Source organism: Pantherophis guttatus, chromosome 2, assembly GCF_059756535.1.
Source record: "Pantherophis guttatus breed Tessera chromosome 2, ASM5975653v1, whole genome shotgun sequence".
Classification (NCBI taxonomy): Eukaryota; Metazoa; Chordata; class Lepidosauria; order Squamata; family Colubridae; genus Pantherophis; species Pantherophis guttatus.
Window position 1 is genome coordinate 119,904,314 of NC_142064.1, and position 21,806 is coordinate 119,926,119.

At 40.8% G+C, this 21,806-nt stretch overlaps 2 protein-coding genes across 6 annotated transcripts in view; one reads left to right on the plus strand and one right to left on the minus strand.

The window, feature by feature from the left end:
• The first annotated feature begins 1,818 nt into the window (after positions 1–1,818).
• On the plus strand, positions 1,819–21,153 carry LOC117675465 (uncharacterized). Of its 2 annotated transcripts, XR_004594207.3 has the most exons (11): positions 1,819–2,796; positions 3,871–4,044; positions 7,373–7,530; positions 10,142–10,340; positions 12,234–12,330; positions 15,414–15,585; positions 16,305–16,460; positions 17,186–17,263; positions 18,144–18,277; positions 19,899–20,119; positions 20,389–21,153. XR_004594207.3 is itself a non-coding variant. In XM_034434111.3 (10 exons), the coding sequence occupies exons 1-10, from the start codon at positions 2,546–2,548 to the stop codon at positions 20,449–20,451; spliced, it is 1,482 nt and encodes a 493-aa protein (XP_034290002.2). In that variant the 5' UTR covers positions 1,819–2,545; the 3' UTR covers positions 20,452–21,153. The 2 variants fall into 2 exon arrangements, 1 of the variants encoding a protein (XP_034290002.2); XM_034434111.3 differs by lacking the exon at positions 19,899–20,119.
• The window catches only part of GNL3L (G protein nucleolar 3 like), a 43,681-nt gene continuing 42,468 nt past the window's right edge, over positions 20,594–21,806 (minus strand). For all 4 annotated transcript variants that reach the window (XM_087888685.1, XM_034434109.3, XM_087888686.1 and 1 more), the window contains one exon: positions 20,594–21,370. In XM_087888685.1, the coding sequence (XP_087744811.1) occupies positions 21,303–21,370 (68 nt within the window). In that variant the 3' untranslated portion in view covers positions 20,594–21,302. The remainder of the gene's footprint in view (positions 21,371–21,806) is intronic.

Genomic DNA, 21,806 nt, shown 5'->3' on the forward strand with positions numbered 1-21,806 from the left:
AGATGAGGGTTGTAGGACGAATAGCTGGAGGATATCATTTCAGGGAAAGAAAGCTGAAATAAAAATACTTGCAAACATAGAGCATACTGATATGTTAAAAACATACAATATGTGACTTTGATATGCATGCCTCATACAAATCCATGAATAACTGGATCTTCTGTATAGGTGCTTGGAAGAAAATCTGGCTGACGGATTTACATTCTTAAGATGGATGTAGAATAGAAATAGAGTAGAGTAGAGTAGAGTAGAGAAGAGAAGAATAGAATAGAATAGAATAGAATAGAATAGAATAGAATAGAATAATAGAATAGAATAGAATAGAATAGAATAGAATAGAATAGAATAGAATAGAATAGAATTCTTTATTGGCCAAGTGTGATTGGACACACAAGGAATTTGTCTTGGTGCATATGCTCTCAGTGTACATAAAAGAAAAGATACATGTTCACAGACTGCTGCCTTATTTATGATATGTGGAATCTGGCTCACCTGTATGCAGCCTTTTTTCAGCAGTACAGTACTTGCATTTTTCCTAGTGTTATAAGAATGAATAAAAAACTTTACTACTTAATATCCATAAATTTGAATTCCATTTTTAAGGTGTTTGTTCTTTTTTTCTCTCATTTTAATTCATTTAAGAAAAGGTTTTTTTTGAAAAGTGTATTCACTAGAGGGCAGCAAATATCACTAGAATTAGGGAACCAGTAGGAAATAGATCAGGTAGTATTGTCCAGGGATTTTCAAATTTTTTCAGACTCTGAAACATTTCTTATTTAAAAAAGAAACTCTTTGAAACCCTGATCAAGAGGCAAAGCTCTAGTGATAGAAAAGTGGCTATAATTAACCCTTAATTTCATGGAACTCTTAGGGTTCCTCAGAACACAGCTGGAAAACCGCTAGGCAAGGCAAGGAGTAGCTTTACTTTTGGATTTTTTTGATTATTGCAAAAAAGTGTTCCCAATTAAATAACTGTAGATATCACATATACATTATGTGTGATCATTTTTGCTTCAATAAAAGATATACAGTACCAAATTCTAGAACCATGATGGCGAACCTATGGCATGTGTGCCACAGATGGCACGCGGAGCCATCTCTGTGGACATACAAGCTGACTACCCAGGTCAGCTCCACCGCACATGCCCGTGCGCCTCCTGCCAGCCAGCTGATTTTAGGGCATCTGCCACACACACATGTGCAGGGGTGGGGGATTGCACTGCATGTGCGGCGGCACCCCCTGCACCCCGTTTTTTGTTCCAGGAGGCTTCAGGGAAGCCTGCTAGCACCAAAACGGGCCGTGTACAGGAGTGCGGGGGGGTTGTACGTGCATGTGCGGGGGATGGGGGAGTGCGGAAGGTCGCGTGTGCATGCACGGGGGGCGGGACCTGCGGGGGAGCATTGCATTATAGGTATCGGCACGCACGCACTTTTCCCTTGGCACCCAAGGGAAAAAAGGTTCACCATCACTGTTCTAGAAGATGGCCTTAATTTTTAAAAAATACACCCTTTACATATTTTTAGAATTAAGAGTAAAAGACCGAGCAAGAAAAAATATTCTTGGAACAATATTGAAAACAAGGCAAAGAAATTACTCATTTGGCTCTGGCACGTGTGTTCAAGAAGAATTCAAATATCATCACTACCAAATTAATATGATGATTAAAAAAACAACTTGCAGCTGAGATACTTCCAGAAAGATTTGTACATTCATTTTAGAAACAAAAACTTCAATTACTTATCTACCAGTGAGAAATATTTAACACTTTTCTGTTTCCACCTATCTTTAGCTATTTTTATATTCTGTTGGTTCCATTAGCACAAGCTAAAGCATAATTCTTGGTTAACAAACCATTTTGGCTGTGTTCACATAACGCATATCCACAAAGTATTTCATTAACCTACCATGATTGCTTTATTCATTTGATAATGTAGTGAGTTTGACTTAACCACTGTAATTTATTTATTATTTAAATAAATGTTAAATGAATAGAAATTTTGATTCTAGATCAGTCCATCCTCTCCATGTCACTATTTAAAAAAAAACATAAAAATAGGAAAAATACTAGCAACCTTCCCTGTATCTCTGAGCAATCTATATTATAAATACTTGATAATAATACTGTAGTTAAATATGTTGTACTATATTGTAAAGAGTATAGTGTAACATAACTCTAGTCCAGGCCATACAGCTTTTACTGTTAACTGCTTGCACAGCAGTTTTTGATTAAACCACAACTGGATATCCCACATAAGTGATTAGAAACTAGAATGGTGAATACAGGTGAGGAAAAAAAAACTTGACTATGTTATGGCTGTTCTGCTACATAGTAGAACCAAATGCAAAACAAGTCCTATGGTGTGATTAGGAGTAAAGCCAAACACACATCCTTTAGCCAAATTCCTATGATCATTCGAAAGCTTTCATTTCCCTCCCGCTCAGGTGCTCCACCCTGGAAGGATACCCACCCAAACTTCCATCAGCAGCTTCAACTAATTTTGACTAGTTTATCTCACTGATTGCTTTGCTGTAGTGGTTACTATCATGTGGTACCATCCAGGCAGCCTGTTGCTGTTTTTCTTCTGCTTCGTTGCTTGTGATTTATATTCTCCAGATCCTGGGCTTCTGTCTCAAGGCAGGAGCCACCTGCAATGGGTTCAGGAGCTAGCCCGACACCCACGATATGGACCTTGTTGGATGGAGGCCTTGAGACAATTGGATGGTGGGTGCAAGGAGTTGAACGAAGAACAACAAAGCCGTATTGCACTGGCATTTGCTCATTGCCACCTACAACGGTGAGTCAAGTTTCTAAACTGAAGGAGTCTACAATCTGGGTTTAATCACCGGGTGGAGGAGGAAGCAAAGTTAAAATCCTACCCCCTTCTCAGTATTCTTGTCCTTTTAACTGCAAAGGGACAGACAGGTTGGCTTTCACCTATTGTAGCTGCTCTCTTTATTAAGCATCTTGGAGCTGGGTACAGCTCTGGGTAGTATGCTGCAGAGCAATGATAGACAAGACATTTTACTGAGGTAATTTTGTCACCATTTCTTATGTGCTCAGGGAAAATAGAATCAGAAGGGGTGAAGAACAGAGTCAAAGTATAGAGCAGAGGTCTTCAAACTTGGCCACTTTAAGATTTGTGGACTTCAACTCCACAAGTTGAGTTGAAGTCCGCAAGTCTTAAAGCGGCCAAGTTTGAAGACCTCTGGTATAGGACCTCTCTCTATCCCCAATTTGAAGTGCTTTCTGCCCATTCTTGGGCCAACAGAAAACTATACTGGTGTGAAATTTAGTCTCCTTATTTCTGGTCCCTTATCCTGCCACTGCTCCCAGCCATTGCAGTCATCGAGCTTCCTTCAATTATAATGGTGACAGTGCCTAACAAGTTACACAGACTTTGTGGTTGCCTAATGCTGTTCTAAGGCCAATACATTCTATCTTACTCTTGAGCCAGGAATCAAATGCAAATAACTTCTGGGGTCATCCAACTGTTGTTGTATTGATCAACAGCAGTGAGATCAAGCATCAGAACACTTCAGCTGTGGCTGGAGGAAGCTAACCGAGTGCATTTCGGTTCAGTAATCTGATGCTAAATCAGGAATCAAAGATTTCAGCTAAAAGTGATGTTTAATTAAGCTTTATGCAGTTCTATTAATAAACATTCTGATTTACAGAATGCCACAAGCTGCCACTGCTATGCTACTTCCCTTGAGAACTCGGGAAAAGATTGGGCAGGGGTCTTCTGTCGTATAGCCAGGCAAGCCACCTTTTCATAGAAGATAATTCTCCCCCTTCTCTCCCCCCCCCCCCCCTGCTTTGGCTGTATAGTTTCTCCCCAACAACTAAGTTTTTGTCTTTTCCTTGACAGGTCTGGGAGGAAGTTCCCACCCTGTGAAATTGGTAGCTCTATCCGTGACTGCACACAGCACATGGATCCAGTGGCTTTTGGCGTGTACACCGAGTTTTTCACTCATGCTCATGCCATCTGTTATTTTCTTCACAATGAGGCTTGGCAGCAGCAGGCCCAAGATACTGTGCACAGGTCAGAAAAAGGAGGGCTCCTTATGTTGCGGGTTATTTTATATTGAAAGCTGAATTCCCTTGGGGGATAAACTGCTGGGGAGAGGAAGTTGCATGGGGATGAAGCTAGTGGTTGGGTACTAAAAGTGGATAGGCGCATCCCTTCTTTTTCTCTCCCTTGAGCTTCTTGCCCTACAGGCTGCTAGAGAGGAAGACATCCCTTTTGTTGGAGATCTGAATTTATACTCATTGAAACTTTTGAAGTTAGGCCTAGAGCATAAATAGTTGCAAGGCTGCAGGTTGCCTATCCCAAGGGTAAAAATTGCTTTATCTAGAAGCAGGCTAATGGGGTAACAACAAGCTTTATCAAGGATCCTTTAGAATCGCCAATCTCCTAGGTCTGTGATGGCGAGCCTATGGCACGCGCCCTCTCTGAGGGCATGCGTGCCGTCGTCCAGCTGCTCTTCTGGTTTCCGGCATGTGCATGCATGCCACCCAGCTGGTTTTCAGGGGTGCCGGAGCACCTGAAAATGGCCCGAAAGATGACCAAAAATGGCCAAAAAACAGGCATGCGCGTTCCGGCCAGCTGGTTTTCAGGTTTCCAGTGCTTCGGCATGCACGCATGCACATGCATACACGCATGTTTAGGTTTAGGCACTCGGTGCCGAAAAGATTCGCCATCACTGTCCTAGGTGTTACTCTTGAATCCAGAAATCTCTGGAGGTTTTTAAGAAGAGACTAGACAATCACTTATCTGAAATATAGAGCCCTGGTAGTACAGTGGTCTAAAGCACCCTGTTATTAAGACCAGCTGCCTGCAATTACTGCAGGTTCGAATCTTGCCAGGCTCAAGGTTGACTCAGCCTTCCATCCTTTCTAAGGTAGGTTAAATGAGGACCCAGTTTGTGGGGGCAATAAGCTGACTTTGTATAAATATACAAAAGGATGAAGGCTATTGCTTAGCGCATTGTAAGCCGCCCTGAGTCTCCGGAGAAGGGCGGCATATAAATCAAATTTATATATATATATATATATATATATATATATATATATATATATATATATATATATATATAGGTTCTCCTGCTTGAGCAGGGGACTGGACTAGAAGACCTCCAAGGTCCCTTCCAACCTTATTATTCTATGTATAAATAATCTACCAACCCAGAGGAAATTTGACAATAATTCTTCTTTTGCTAGTTGGAGGTTAAAGATTAAGATATTTCTTTCTAATAGAAAATTGCTTGTTAAAATACAGGAAATCTTAACCATGGGCAAACTATGCCAACAGTGGTTTGTTTTAGGATTTTAAATTGCTTTGCGTGCCTTAATGAAAATAGAAGAAATTAACTGAAAGCAACCTTTTGCATATTTTTAAATAGATTTCTGATATTGGTATTACCTTAAAAACAATTTTTAATTGATGAGATACTCTTGTTGGTATGCCTGTCGGTTAGGCTGGGAAGGTTTAAAACTATGGACAAATAGATAAATAATCTTTAAGTGATATATTGTGTAGCTGCTCTGTGGATACTATGTAAATGATGCAGCTGCTTTAAAAAGTTACAGGGGCATCATTTGTGTCCTCAAGTGCTTTAGAATAACATTCAAATGTCAGTTTTTTTCTACAGTCATTTAGTCCTTGGGTGCAGGGTTTTTGTTTTTGTTTTTTTCCTGGAAAGGAGCAAAGAGGAGAAAACATCTTTGGAGCTGTTCTTTCTCAGAAGGACACCCATAGTATTATCTGAAGAAGAAGAGAGTTAAGCTTGCAAGAAATACCTGTTCAGTAATAGAGCATCCTTCTTCCCCTTTTTTTGCAATCTACAGGCAGTGACTACTGTACTTAAAAAGGAAATGATTAAACAGTGTTCTTTGTCCCTTGAATTGCACTGTGGATTTGTCTTTTGTTTTCATTTTTCATTACTAGTTAAGGACATGTCACTGTTCAAATTACAAGCTTTTATCTTGCTGTGGGAAGAAAGAGTTAAACAACTGGAAGTCAGCAGACCTGAGTAATTTACTTGATAACTCTCTCTCCCTGCCAGGTCTGTAGAACCTTCAGAATTTCATTCCAACCATCAGAACTGGCAGTACTCAGTGTAATGCCCCACATCTACAGTACATGGGGAGAAGAAGTGAGCGAGCCCTCAAATGACAATGTCATTCCAGTGTTTTCCGGTTATAGGCTATTTTCTGAAGGACAGATTATCTAATGTGAGAAGCACGCCCCATCAGATCCACTAGCATCATTCTTTATCTAGCTGATACTTGGTGAAAACAGAGAAAATGTCTCTTTGTGTAAAGAGGGGAAAAGCTCAGTGAGCAAGGCTATAATTTGGCTTTTTACTTGGGGCGTAATTAGCAATCTGTGACCTGAAGTGGGGAGGGGCACAGTGAAATTGGCACTTTATGGTTCCTGCCTTTGTATGTAATTAGAAGTGGCAGTGACAATCTGGAGAAGAAATTAACACCTCAATTCAGGCTTAGATAATTGAGGAAAGGATACGTGTACATGGAACAGAGGCAACAGACCTAGATGGCTGGATGTCATTATATTGCAGGCCACAGCTTCCATCAGCCCAGTGGATAGTAATGCTGGGATCAGGACAGAAACATTTGGAAGATCACAGGTTTCCACTCCAATACTTATAGCTTATAAACCCTAGTACAATATTAGGATTTATAAACTATAATCCATGAGCAGATGCTGAACAATACAAATACCACCTTCATTTTACAGTATGGAAAAAGTTAAATGTAATCCTTATTTCCATTGCAGATATTTAAAAAAAAATGCAACCCCCTTTAGCCTTTTTTTCTTTTTAAGAGGTAAACATGCCAATGGGTACTTCTGAGGTTCTTATCCAATTTTCAATATTTCCCTTTTGCATAGCATGCAAGAATCAGATTTGAGTAATGGATAAACGCTTCTCCTCTTCCACATAAGCCTCTGTCGGTTTTCAAGAACATAATTGGAAAGCAAGAAAAAACACACAGACACTGCTAGAGGAAAGATTGTAATGGGATACAGTTGTCAATGCAGTTGACCTTCATTACAGGAGGAAAGGGAGCTGGCTTGACTCCTATTAGGCTTGACTCCTGATAAATAGTCACCTGCTTATCTCTGTGTTTGTGAAAGCATTGAATGTGGTTAGTGCAGGTTGCAATGTTTCCACAGTCAGGCCTTTCTGATCTCATGCCAGTTCCATGTTGCCACTGAAATGCCAAAACAGACTTCTGGATAGGCAAGTCAATAAGAACCCTTTCAGGTAGGAGCACTTTTTGGAATATGGTGGATGGCTTGCCTTGGACTACAGTGAATTACTTCCTTGTTTATCTATGTCTACCAGGCTGATCTCCTCTTCAGAAACGGTGGCCCATCAGTTGGAATCTACCAACCAGCTTGCAGAAGAGACTGCTCGGATCCAAAATGCCACTTTGCGCTCTCAGGAGCAGATCCTGCGCGATGGGGAGCTGCTATGGCAGACGCTCCGTGACTCCTCCCAAGGTGACCTGAGAACAAAGCTGCTTTATTCCTTTTAAGAGTTTGCACTGATAGCTAGATATGCTATCAGTGGAACAACCTGCCTGCAGAAGTTGTGAATTCTCCAACACTGGAAGTTTTAAGAAAAGATTGGACAACCATTTGTCTGAAATGGTATAGGGTTTCCTGCCTGATTCTATTCTATTCTATTCTATTCTATTCTATTCTATTCTATTCTATTCTATTCTATTCTATTCTATTCTATTCTATTCTAGAGTTATCCCTACAGATACACCCATCTGTGTTAATTTGCAGAAACTTCTGGTGTTATATTGTATGGCAGGAATTTCAATTCATAAAAGTACTGGAGTACACTACGGCATTAGTATATTGACTCAAAAAAAAAATTCTGACACCACTTTCAAGCTCATAAAAATATCTTTAGAGAAGCAAATTTTGATACCCTTATTCAGCTTTTTTTTAAAAAAGTGCTGTAGTGCCTTTTTTTTTAAAAAAAAAGCTGCTCAATTGCTTGCAATCTATGGTTTGCAACTTAAGAAACTGGTAATTTTGGGAATCTGAATGCAAGCCAGACGTGATCCATTAGACCAGTTGGGCTAATTAGTGGATTGCAAATCAATGACCTTTTCGATTTTGCACTTCTCAAAATATTGCAGGGCAGATCTTGACTCTAGTAAATCTGCCAGAACGGACATATTTGGGATATGATACATTTAGAAATGTATTATTTAAGATACATATGTGTAAAAATTCATTTCATACAGGAAAAAGTTTTCCAAGCTACTTATTTCTTTGCCTGGTTTATGCTATCCAAAAACATTGCAAAGAAAGGCACAAACTTGTTATGAAGGGATTTATAAATCCATGTGTGCAAAGCTTTCTTTCCCCAGGAACTTGATAGCTTAGTACTTGTTTCATACTGATTATCCATAGTCCTTCGAATTGGGATTTCCACTGCTCAAATACAAGGTTGTAAATTGCAATATCATGTGATCTCATTGCTTAACAATGACAATTGTTGAGAGAGTGTCTGGCCCAAACACTCTGGCTTCCATGCCTAAGGCAGGACTAAGAACTTAGTCTCCTGATTTCTACCCTGGTGCCTAGGCTTAGATAGGTAGAACGGTTGATAGCTGGGCATTATTATTGTAACAGACCTGTCTGGTTTGAGCTTTTTGCTGTTGACCTTGCCTGATCTAATTCTTCCATGTACGCATATAATGCACAATGGATGGGAAGAAAAAATATGATAAGGTTGCAAAACTGTGTGAGAGAATTAGGTATTACAGACAATGAACCTCAACTATACAAGGGGCCTTGTTCAATGATAGAAATAGTCTTTCTGTATAGGAGATTCCAGATTCTTCCTTGCCCTCCCCACCATATATGATAGGAAACACTCTTCCTTGAAATCCTGAACAGCTACCACAAGTCGCAAGTTCTGACTACCGGCTTGAATCAATATAAGAAGTTTCTTGCCATCCAAAGATTCCTACTCTTGGAGTACAAATTCCATGAAATCCATCATCACCATCCCAGTATACAAAAACCATACAGTATAAAGGAAGAACGAAGGCTGGCCCCGTGACCATGTGTAAAATAGCTTTCAGAGCCTTACGTAAGGTCAGTAATGTGAGGGCGAGGTGCACCTTTGAAGGTAAGGTTTTCCAAAGTGTCGGAGTCACAACAGAAAAGCCCTGTCTTCTGGTCCCTTCTCCTGAGAGCCAGCATCTTACTTAAGGCATTACGGAAACAGGATGTTGTGACCCAGGCCCAAGTAGGTATTATCAGACGCAAACAGTTTGAAACAAACAGACTTTATTAGAACAGCTGAGAATTAACTCATTCTCAGCGTAGTCCAAACCAAATAAAAACAAATTCTTCATAACACAATTCTTCCGCCTTATCACCAATCTTGGTCTAATTAGGTAACCTGCCAAAGGCTTTTCTTGGCAAAAGTTCAGAAGCAGAAGACGCCGACAAGAAATAAATGCAGCAAGAGAAGAAATCAATCTATCAACGTTGTTTTCCAATAAAGAGCCCAAGAGCCGTTGCTGGTCTTATGGGAGGGGCCAATCATCTCTTGGCCCTACTCCCAAGTCGTTCTCTTTGCTGTAGCTGCTCTTGCCTTCTGGCAGCTCTTCTCATACGTGCACTAGGAACAGACTCCTCCTGTTCCTCTGCCACTCTACTGTCAGCCTCTGGAGGCTCCGGAGTCCGCACTTTACTCCCAGATGGCCTTGGTCCCATCTCTGCCTCTGACGCAGAGCCCTCATCTGGACCTTCCCCAGCCTCCAGGACTGGCCCATGTTCTTCCTCAGCCTCCTCACTGTCTGACTCCACTGTCAGGTCCGCAGGCTGCTTGCGGACCACAACACAGGAACTAGACATCCTAGAAGGGCATCAGGTTAGGAGAAACTGGCAGCCCCTCATCTATATGTACTTTATGCTTTCAATCAGTGTGTGAAAGACAGACAACAAATTCATGGCAGTGTCTATAAGTGGCCCAAATAATCAATTTTTATTATGGTCATGCACCAGTATTAAGTGGCCCAAAGTGGCCCAGATTGTCTGGGAAGGCAATGGCTTCTTGTCCTTCCTCTCCCTTCTGCAGGCATACACCAGGCCTTCCAAGAACTGCAGAATTCGGCCATCGAGCAACGAATGGCCTTTGCAGAGATCTTCAATCGGGTGGCCTTCCTGCACCGCTTTGTAGTGGGAGAATCCAATGCGCTCTATTCCATCTTCTTCCATCTCTTGAGCGGTGTTACTGCCCTGCTGCTGACCTCTAGCCAGCGAACTGCAAGAGCTCGGTGAGAAAAAAAAACAGAACAGACACATAAAATGCCCTTGATTGTTTAATGCTCTATCTAGTCCACTCAAAAGGACTGGATCACACGAATGCAGGAGGAGGGTTCAAGCTTTCCTTGAAGGTATCCATAAGTGTATTTCTTGGTGCAACAAGAAGTGGTACAAGATGTTTTCATTGTTTCTACTATTGTCATTTGTGAGCTGCCCAAAGTTATGTTGCCTAAGATTGGCAGTTATCTAAACATTTTCAATAAATCAAATAGCCTTTGACATAATCAACCCAAGTAATTTGGTCACATAATATGCTGTTCTTTTCCTGGCAGAATTGGTAAGACTGTGAAAGAGGGACTATATCTTATTTTATATGCTAAACATCCCTAGTTTTAATTCCAAGGAGTTCCAGGTATTACTAGGACTTAACTGCTTCTGAAAGTTTGGAAAGCCACTGTCAGTTAAGGTTGGCAATAAGACCAAAGATCTAGCTCAGTATAAGGCAGTTCCACTGCTTGCCTTCCCCACAATTGTTCAGCAGTCAGATCACCAGACAGCGATAAGTGAAAATTTAGTACGGGTAGTCTTCAACTTACAACCATTTGTTTAGCAACTGTTCAAAGTTGCAATGGCACTGAAAGAATTGATTTATGACTGGTTCCCCATGGTCATGTGATTAAAATTTGGGCACTTGGCAACCAGCATATATCAGTGGAGGTCATACGATCACCATTTGCAATCTTCCCAGCCGACTTCTGACAAGCAAAGTTGGATTTGCTTAATGACTGTGGGATTCACTTAAGTGTGGCAAAAAAGGTCATAAAAATGGGTGCAACTCACAACCACTTTCCTTAGCAAATGGAAAATCTGTCATAAATTGAGGACAGCCTGTGTAAGACTGGACATTTCTGCATACAAGTATCATACAAATGAAACTGAAGATTCAGTTTTTTTACACTTCTTGTGGATGACAGCAGATGAGGAAATAGCGGGGTGTCTGCAACAAATGGGAAATAGGGACAAGTTGTGTTTATTCAAAACACTGCAGTTATTATTTATATAGTGTTATTTGTGTTTTCAGCAGTTAGTACATGTAAATTCTCTTCTGTCCCAAAGTTCGCATCTCACTTTTTGCCAATGAGGTAGCACCCTCAGTCAGTCTAGTCAAAGCTTGGTAAAGGCACAGTTCAATTACTATGCCAAAATTTCTTTTCCATGTATGTATGTATGTATGTATGTATGTATGTATGTACATATATATACATACCGTGTTTCCCCGAAAAAAAGACCCTAATATTTTTTTGAACCCTGAAAAAAGCACTTGGCCTTATTGCCATGCACTCAAAAGCCCGATTGGGCTTATTATCAGGGGATATCTTATTTTGGGGGAAACAGGGTATATCGGGACTAAAAATTAGCTGCCTTTCAAAAGGAAGCTGCAATTGTCCAAATGTGTCATTGTGCAAAAAATGTAAGAATCCATTCTTCTGTGAATGTAAGCCTGGACATGTAGACTATGAAATAGCTCCCCCCGGATATACGGAGGATCCCGGATCTGCGTACCTTCCGTCGCGCGCTTAAGACCTTCCTCTTTCACCAAGCCGGCCTGACCTAAGTCTCTCCCCTTTTTAAATGGAAATTTTAAATCTGGTTTTAAATTATTGGGGTCTTAAATTTGTTCAGCCAAATTATTTAATTCGTTTTAATCTATTTTAAATTTTGTATTTATATGTTTTATTCCATGGCTGTTCACCGCCCTGAGTCCTTCGGGAGTAGGGCGGTATACAAATTCAATAAAATAAATAAATAAATAAATAAATAAATAAATAAATAAATAAATAAATAAATAAATATATTCTACACTTTCTCATAATGGCCTTTTATTTCCCCACTTTTATCTCCAGGCTCATTTTGCTGACCTTGGTGGGAGCTAATATTTATCTAGAACGTGTTATTTGCAACGTTCTCCTGGATCACTCAGAAGAGGGCTACGACCTGACGGTAGGGTCATTCTCCTGCAATAGCAAATGGAGAGGGGGAAAGGACAAGAGTTGTAGCCAAAAATAGGCCATGCCTGGAGGGATGCTTTGATGCTGATCTCAACTGAGGAACTGTCTTACTGTTCCAACACAGATGACTTGATGTGTTTTTGTCCCCAGCTCTTTGCCTGCAGTGTCATGATGTCATGCTCACCCATGTTAAGGGACAGTGGCTGCAATTAAGCAAGCTTTTGGGTGGAAGCGTGGAGCTAGAGAAACAGCTAAGCAGAGCTAAATGATTCTGAGGAAGCAAGAAGGGTTCCCAACCACCAGTTGAATTCTCACCTTAATTTGATTCAGTGAAGACTCTCAAAGATTGTTTTGCTACCGTATTAGCAAAATGCATGCACAAAATAGCCATACTTTAGGAATAAAATCTGAGTTTCTAGCATTGCCACCCATACATTTGAATTAAGTTCACAGTTATTACTGAAGCTGGAACCCAAGTGCTAGGTTCATTGACGGGCCATCTACATAGTTACAAAATGTTGTGAAAAGTTATAGCCAAGGGTTTCAGCGCCAGAACAATTACAATTCTGATTTCTTTGTTGAAATTAGGCATCCCTTGTATTTGTTTTGTTTCTCTTATTTTGCATTAATTAGAGTCCGGTTATTGCAGTTATCCATTACTGGGTTTCTCTTAGGCATACAATTGCAACACCATCCCTCAAGAAGTCACAAGCCCTGATTACACTAGTCCTCGACTTACAACAGTTCATTTAGTGACCATTCAAAGTTACAACAGAACTGAAGAATGTGACTTATGACCATTTTTCACACTTTGCAGCATCCCCATGGTCACGTGATTAACATTTAACATTTAAGAGCCGAGGTGGTGCAGTGGTTAGAGTGCAGTACTGCAGGCTACTTCAGCTGACTGTTAGCTGCAGTTCAGCAGATCAAATCTCACTGGCTCAAGGTTGACTCAGCCTTCCATCCTTCCAAGGTGGGTAAAATGAGGGCCCAGGTTGTTGGGGGCAATATGCTGACTCTGTAAACGGCTTAGAGAGGGCTATAAAGCACTATGAAGCGATATATACGTCTAAGTGCTATTGCTATTTGGATGCTAACCAACTGACTCACATTTATGACATTTGCAGTGTCCTGGGGTCATGTGATCCCCTTTTGTGACCACCTGACAAGCAAAATCAATGGGGAAACCAAGATTCATTTAACAACCAGGTTACTAATTTAAGAACTGTGGTGATTCATTTAACAAATGCGGCAAGAAAAGTCATAAAATAGAGCAAACCTACTTAACAAATTTCTCACTTAGCAACATAAATTTTGGGCTCAATTGTGGTTGTAAATCGAGGACTACCTGTATATGATTACAGAGATTTTAAACAAGTCTCCCTAACAGTACTACATTTACCCCAAAAGAAGATAAATGAAAAAAGTACAGAAATAACTCATTTGCTCCCCTACAGTAATGATATTCTCAGAAAATCTCTCCCTTGGCACCTGAAAAAAGGCCCTGATTATGCCAAGTGGGGGCTTTGTATCTCTCAATAAATGACAATGAGAGAAAGGGATCCAGCTTTTTTTTTTTTTCCTTTTTTCATGCTCAAATTCTGATTGAGAAAGATTTCCCTAAGTGATAAATTTTAAAAAATCAAATCAGGCAGAATATTTAAATCTAGCATGTTGTTTGAACTTCATTCATTTATCAACCTGAGTTTCATCCAAGTGTTACAAAGCATTTTTCATGCATATTTCTGATGCTGGAAGGCATCAGAAATTTTAGGCATCAGTCCAATATAATTTCAGCTATGCAGTATTGAGGTGTGGGGTCCTTGGTGCTCTCTGAGCTGGGTTGTTTTCTTGCATATGTTTCATTACTAATCTAGGTAACATCAATAGAGTTATTACTGATGATGTTACTTAGTTTGGCAATAAAATGTGTGCAAAAAACAACAACAACTGAGGCTCAGAGAGCACCAAAGACCTCACAGTTCAAACCTGAGCTACAGATATTCTCTTTTGTCATTGTTAAGGTGCTGGCTACCATTTGGAAATGATTGGGAAAGTAATCGTATAGTCCAGTGACAATGATCAGGGATCTTTAGTTGTTACAGCTAAACAAACCCTCTATTTTTTAAAGTAATAGACTGTGAATAATATGCCCTATGATTGTATAACTGTCATAAGCACTTGGCTGATTCTTGCCAGTGACTTGTACAATACTTGATAGAACAGCCTTCCGCAACCTGCTTCCCTCCTGAGGTATTGAAATAGTAACTTCCAGAAGTCTCAGCTGTAGGCCCTTTCTTTTGTTTTTCACGAATTTATGGAAGTTCCATTTGGCTATGGTTTTTGAAAGCCATCATGGCACATCTGTTGTTCTCATCAAATTCATCTGTTTTAAAATAACCTGACTTAGTGGCTACCAGGAAATTCAATAACTTCATCATCATATCTTTGTATTTTCAATTTAAGCCCATGAGGGTATTACACCTTGCTGCTGTTCATACTCAGATATGAGAATTCTCCATGCCCTAGTCTGAAGTAAGGGAAGGTAGGGTTTCTGTCAATGGTGAAATATAAAATTTGTTACTACCGGTTCTGTGGGTGTGGCTTGGTGGGGGACTGGGTGGGCGTGGCCAACTTTTTTTTTTTTAACACTTTTAAAACCATTTTTTCTACAAGCTCTTCGGCCAAAGAGGTTATTAAAAAATGCTTTTAAAAGCCTCTGCCGATCAGGCAACTCAGCTGGGATCGTCAGAGGCTTTTAAAAGCATTTTTTTCTACAACCTCTTCGGCCGAAGAGGTTGTAGAAAAAATGCTTTTAAAAATAAAATTAAAAAGCCTCTGATGTTTCCGCGGCTCAACTGGGCATGGGGGGGGGGGCAGGGATGTTTGCTACCAGTTCTCCGAATCACCCACCGCCATCGCTACCAGATCGGGTGATCTGGTCCGAACCGGGAGCATTTCACCCCTGGTTTCTATGTTGAAGTTTAAGGGACTGTAAGCCCCATGGTTGCCCAACTCTTAATGTCTGAATTGGGACAATCAGACTGATTTAGCTACCTTTCTTCCTCTTAGGAAAGCCTCTCCTTCTGGGTCGGCCTCACACGCCGGACTTTTGCTGGACTCTGCATAGCTATACTAGGTTATTTTATTTGGACCTACAAGGACCCAGCCAAACAGAGCCAAGAGGTGCTGCAGAGTCTGCAGGAAACTCGGAAAGAGATTCAGCAACTTTTACAAGAAACTGGTAATGAAAGACGAACACTGTTTGGTTGTAGGCTTGAGGGGGAGGAAATGGCTTTGCCTTGCCCAAGGAACAGTGTCAGATCTTTTGATGGACGATGCACAGAGTGCTTCTGGTGCTTCTGCCCATCTCCAGATTGGGGATGCTAATTAAGACAAAAGTCTATAGTAAGGAAGGTAGTTGGCTGAAAATAGGGAAAGGTTTGTGCCTTTAAAAGTACTCCAGGTTGTTCATCTAGCTCCATTTCAAAGGACTAGGGTGCTTGCGCAATATGTATGAATGCATCATTTGTTCTTAGAAATGAACAATAAGAGATTTGAGAGCTGTGATTGCCTAATGATTGCTAGCTAGCATCTCCCTTGTTCTTCTGCCTACCGAAGAGCATGTGAGTGCTTTGGGGAATGACGTAGGTGCCTCTGTATACATTACAAGTAAATGAGACATGGAGTTGCTAAAGACCATGTAAGTTCAGGGATCTCCAACCTTGGCAACCTTGGCAGGGATCTCCAAGCTTTGCTGGCTGAGGAATTCTGGGAGTTGAAGTCCCCAAGTCTTAAAGTTGCCAAGGTTGGAGACCCCTGCTCTAGTGTTCCAGACCTAAATAAAAAAAAATAATATATGATGTAACAACCCTACTACAATATACTCTTGTTTGGCCAGGGTATAGACTTCTAGATCTTGATAGGTTCTACTCAACATGTGCCGCCTTTTTTTCTTTCCAGAGAGGTTGTTGGCTAAACCGGAGCATCTGTTTCAAGGCACCAAGCCTAGAACAGAAGAGGAGGTATCGACTGACATGGGAGTCTCAAAGCTGCTGTTCTGTTCAGAGAAGAGAGCTGAAATGGACACAAAAGAATATTGGGCTGAATACCAGAGAAGTGAGTGCCATCTTGGTGGAGGAATGGGAAAATAGCAGGTGGAATTGGGGTCATTCGGTGGCTAAGGGGTAGGTGCTGGAGAAGGGGAAGCACTACATTAAATCTCCCACCCTCTGTGAAACTCCATTGTATGATTCTGCCTAGATCTCTTTTCCTGACCTACCTTACCAAATGGCCATAATGCTGAAATTTGGTTTTGAAGGAAGAGCAAACCTCGAAAGAACTAAACTTTGGAAGCTGCTGCTAGCTGCAGTTGTGTCTCCAAATCATATCTGATGCTTCCCCCAACTACCCCATTCCCCACCCCAATGAAACAAATAGGCTCAAACAGACTACTTCCATTTGAATCCTTTTCCGGGAATTGCTGACCTTGGTTGACTCAGTCTATGTTTGCACACTGATTTGCAACAAATAGTCAATCTCATTTTAGTCTAATGTATTTTGCAAACCTGGCTTGAATATGATTCAGTATTTTGTACCAATCCAGAGAATGCTACCATTCTGTAGGGAAGTATGTCTACAAATACAATCTTAGTATTTTACAACATATAAAAGATAATGTAACTGCAGTCTACTTTCCTCTGTGCTATTAATCTCACAAATATACTCTGTAGCAAGGCAAGGGGAGAGACAGCTTTTGATTGATGCTAGAAAGAATTCTTTGGAAAGGACAGTGCCTTGTCAATATGCATCTCTAACAAATGCTTTGTGGAACTTTGTTGTAGTTCCTTCTCTAGCAGATTGTGAAAACCAAGGCTGGGCTGTAAAGCAGTTGAACTACAAAAACAATCTGCAAGTAATTGGTAAGTGGACAATAAATGCTGTTTGTAGATGTTTAGGTTATTTACAGCTCTGCGAAGAATCTGTTGAGAACCAGTGTAATAAGCACAGGGCTAGAAACCAGGGGTCTGTGAGTTCTAGTCCCACCTTAGGCACAAAGCCCGCTGGGAGACCTTGAGCCAGTCACTCTTTCAGCCGTATGACACAAGCAATGGCAATCACTTCTGAAATCTTGCCAGGAAAACTCAGGAACCTGTCCAGGCAGTTGTCAGGAGCCAATGAAGAAGAATAAGAATGAAGAAAGCTACAACTGTGTAAAGAAATCCCTTTTGGGTTCAGTTAGTACCAGGCATATTGGTTGGCTCTGCCAGGAGTAATCCACTAGCACATGGAAGACCATAGACTCCTTGTATATAGTGTAGATAATATCAAGGCCAATGCAGGGTGTTTGTGTTATGTTCACCATTCTGATAAACCAGCATTAGGCTTCTAAAGCACATCCAATAGCAGCCTTTCTCCCATAGGCTTCTCTAAACATCAACAGCAGTTGGGATTTTGCTGTGGCTGCTATCTGAAGACGGCAGGAATTGTTCCTTTTCACTAGTAGCAGCCTTCTAGTGAAACTTCCCAGTTTGGGCAGATGTGAAGAATTTTAGGCAACTGATAAAAGATTTGGCTATTCAGAAAGATTTTTCTCTTGGGAGACCATTATGGTATACTCACGTGAACCCAACCTCAACGTTCTAAGTAATTCTCATGTGTGAGATCAGTGTTTAAGCAAAGGTGCCTGCATAGAATAGGTCTGGCTCCTAAAGGCTGGTATAGTCTTATAGAAGGGAATTTGCACTCATTCCTAAGAGCATCTTTGAAAGTCATTCAATGCAGTGTTTTTTTTTCTATCAGAAGAGATACAGACTAGTAGCCCCAGGCAGAGAGGATGGCCATCTTCCCAGACTCATCGTTCATTGTCTCGCCGGCATAGGCAATCCCAAAATGTGGCTACTCAGCTGCTGACAATCTCTATACCAGTGGATCAGGTGAGTTAAAGCCAAGTGTCACACTACGTCATTTGGTGAAGAAATTGTTCTACAGAAGAAAACCATGCTGCTAGTAAGGATTCTGGGAGTTATAGTCTCATGTGCATGAAGGGCACCCAGTTATTTATTTATTTATTCAATTTATGGCCGCCCCTCTCCGAAGACCCAGGGCGGCTCACAATACACTCAAAAAATCACTATAAAAACACTAAAAAATTAAAAACCTTAAAGACATTAAAACTCATTCATAGCATTCATGGCCGGATCTTGTCAGATCACAAAGCAAGATCAACGACCCCAGGCCTGCTGGAAAAGCCAGGTCTTCACCGCTTTTCGGAAGGCCAATAGGGTGGGCATGGTCCGGACCTCAGGAGGTAACTGGTTCCAGAGAGCCGGGGCAGCCACAGAGAAGGCCCTCCCCCACGGGCCCGCCAGCCGGCATTGTTTAGCTGACAAGACCCGGAGGAGACCAACTCTGTGGGATCTTACCAGTCGCTGGGAGCTTTTTTATAACATTATGAAATATTATTCAAGAGACTTCTCTATCTTGCTATAGAATTTTTTTTTTGTTGGGTGGGGGGGGCTTAAATAATCCTCTGCTTTCCCTTAAAAGCTCCTAAAGTGTATGCTAAATGCCCTCATGTTTCTAGGGCCGATTCCCAAGCTTTTTGGAGTGGGGGAATGGGGGAAGTTAAGCTAAAAGTAGGGAGAAATCATTTAGAAGCAATAACATTGCAGAGGAAAGAATTAAGTTTCCAAGAATTCACTGTGACCAACGTGTTAAGCTGGGCTGAAATCTGCCGTGTTTCAGTTCACTGATTAAATTTGTGTACTGAATTATGGAGGATAGTAGGGGTGGGGGTGGGGGGTCTTCCATTCTGACTTAACTACTCTGCTAAAGCAGGACAGCAGCACTCTTCTCAAGTTTTGGGAACTTTATTCCAGTCCTTGGTTCACTTTTGCATTTCAGCAGATATTGCACATTTTCTATAAATTTGCACCTTTTACATTTTGCATCCTTCTCGGACTTTTATGGCATGCATTTAACCTACTTACCTTCTCCTACCACACTGCAAAATTCAGTAATTAGTTTACTCATGGTTGCTTATCTTTCAAATCCTGGATTTGAATTGATAGCAAAAGCTGTGTGTGTCACAATATATTTCCATAATTCTGTTTCTGATTAGAGACTTTGGGGAGGATGTTTTTTTAAAAAAAATTGGCCCAAGAAACAGCCTGACTGACGGAAAAGGGCTTACCGCATTGCTGTAGGTCTGGGACCAATAAGCTTCCTATCTCATGCATATTTGAGAAATAGCTTGTATATTAGAAATGTTAAGAGTGTCCCTGCTCTAATTACATGGCTTTCGATCATGTAACAGAAAAAGGGAAACAGTGCTGAGATTTCACAAATTTATTATTCTGCAGCAGAAATGCTTCTCTAAGTTTTTTTTTCTGAGTGACTCTGCAGAAATACAATCTTTCATTCTTTTAAAAAGCATACTGCATTATACACAAGTCTTCTGCCAGCACAGGGCAATTGTTTCTTACCTGACAATCAATGAATAGCTCAAGGACCAGGTCCCCAGATAAATAACTAATATTTATTTCATTTATACAGCCACTCATCTCACATTTGTGACTCTGGGCAGCTTGCAATTAAATTAATAATAAAGCAGGCCTGTGGATATTCTATGAGGAACCTTCTTCCTCCGATGTGATGGGCCTGTGCTATTCACTCTGGCAGAAGAGGCCTTCTTTGGACTCCTAGCCAAGACATTTCAGCTAGTGGGGTCAAGACGAGCAGTGGCTCCTGCATTGTGGGACACCTTGCCTTCAGAGGTGAGATCTACCTCCACCCTCCTGGCCTTCTGGAAGTGCCTTAAAATTTGGCATGCTTTGCTGTAGGTGGTTAATTGAGCGAGAGACAAAAGCTCATCCCCCTATCATCCATGCTTTTGGTATTAACCTTTTATTTAATTGTTAACACTTTTAATGCTTTTGTATTTATGCTTTCACATAATTGTAGCCGCCTAGAGTCAAGTATGGATAGTGTGATGGGCAGCTATAAATTTAATAGAGAAATATCATGTTCGTCTTGCCTGTTACAGACACCGCGGTACAACCTTCGGAGCCGTCAGTCTCTACAAGACCCAGACTCTTTCACAAACTGAGAAGCCTGAGCCCCAGATGTCTGCAAGAAGAGCCAAAGAAGTATAAATAACCTCACCGTGTACTGATGCAGCCAAAGGAAGCAGCATCTCTTTTGGCAAGGTTTTGGTCAATAATCACACTTCTTTGAGTAAGAAAATAATCAATCTGGGACATATGATTCCTTTATTTGATTTTCTCCGAGTATCCTAAGATCTCTAAAGATATTAAAGAACCTGAGCAGGCAAGAGTTGAGCCGGATATTATTATGCCTGGGTTTGATATGGCCTGCCTCATATTCTTAATTTAGCTACTTTTGATTTTCAGTCCCTGGTTGGCAGGAAAATAGATCAATAGACTGACACGGTTACAAAGAGTTTTTTAAATTAATTTTAATTAAGTCTAGAATTTTTCCCCATACATGATTTGGCCCAGTAACCTCCTCCTTTTTGCAACTCTGACTAGAACTGAAGTGTCCCCCTGAGTCACTGTTCTCAAGAACGGCATTCCTGTATGCTCTTAGAAGAGCGAACTCTACATCTGCTTTTACCTCTGCTCAATCAAATTTGGCACTGGAGACGCTTGAGACCGAGTTGGAACGAGACTTTCTTTTCTGTCAGTCTGCTGTAATATTAAGAGCCAAATCTGAGACAATGTTAATGCAATTGCACCCTTATTTTAAGAGTTTGATTTTAACCTCTTCAATAAACTTTCTTGGCAAAACAGCTCATTAGTTTTTCATAGGCCTGCAGAGGTCCGTTCCACAATGATGGATGGGTTTGATGGGAACTGCTTTGCGTCCTTGTTCCTATGGGTGCCGTGCTGGAACAGCCTTCCTGAGGTAGATCAATAGCAGCCCAGCATCCAATTTTCCTCAGTCATCCTTCAAGCTGAAATTCATGGCTGCTGTCAGGCTTGCAGATAGTTTGGTTGCAATTTTGTCTGTGGAAAAATGGTGGGCGAAATGGGATTAGAATCTAAATTCTTTTTGCAAGAATCCAGTTTTTAAAATATGCAGGTAAGATGTATTTTACAAGAACATTAAAAGCCCACTGTAGTTAAGAATATATACAGGGAGAAATCACTCTTGAATTAAACAGCCCTCTCTGCTTTTTAAAACAGTTGGGCAACATGCTTTTATTTCAGTATTTTATTATTAGGCCGAATTCCCTTATGATTACTTACTTCCATAAAAATGGGGGCAGGAAACACAACGATTAGTAATTACAGATGACAATGTTTATGAATCTTTCCTTTTAAAGGGAAAGAAATGAACAAACCAAGGAGATGATTCCCTGAACCTGATTTCCTTATGTTCTCTGTGAGAAAAGGCGGCATTGGGGAAATTATGATCCACTGTCAGCCCTTCAAGGTAGAC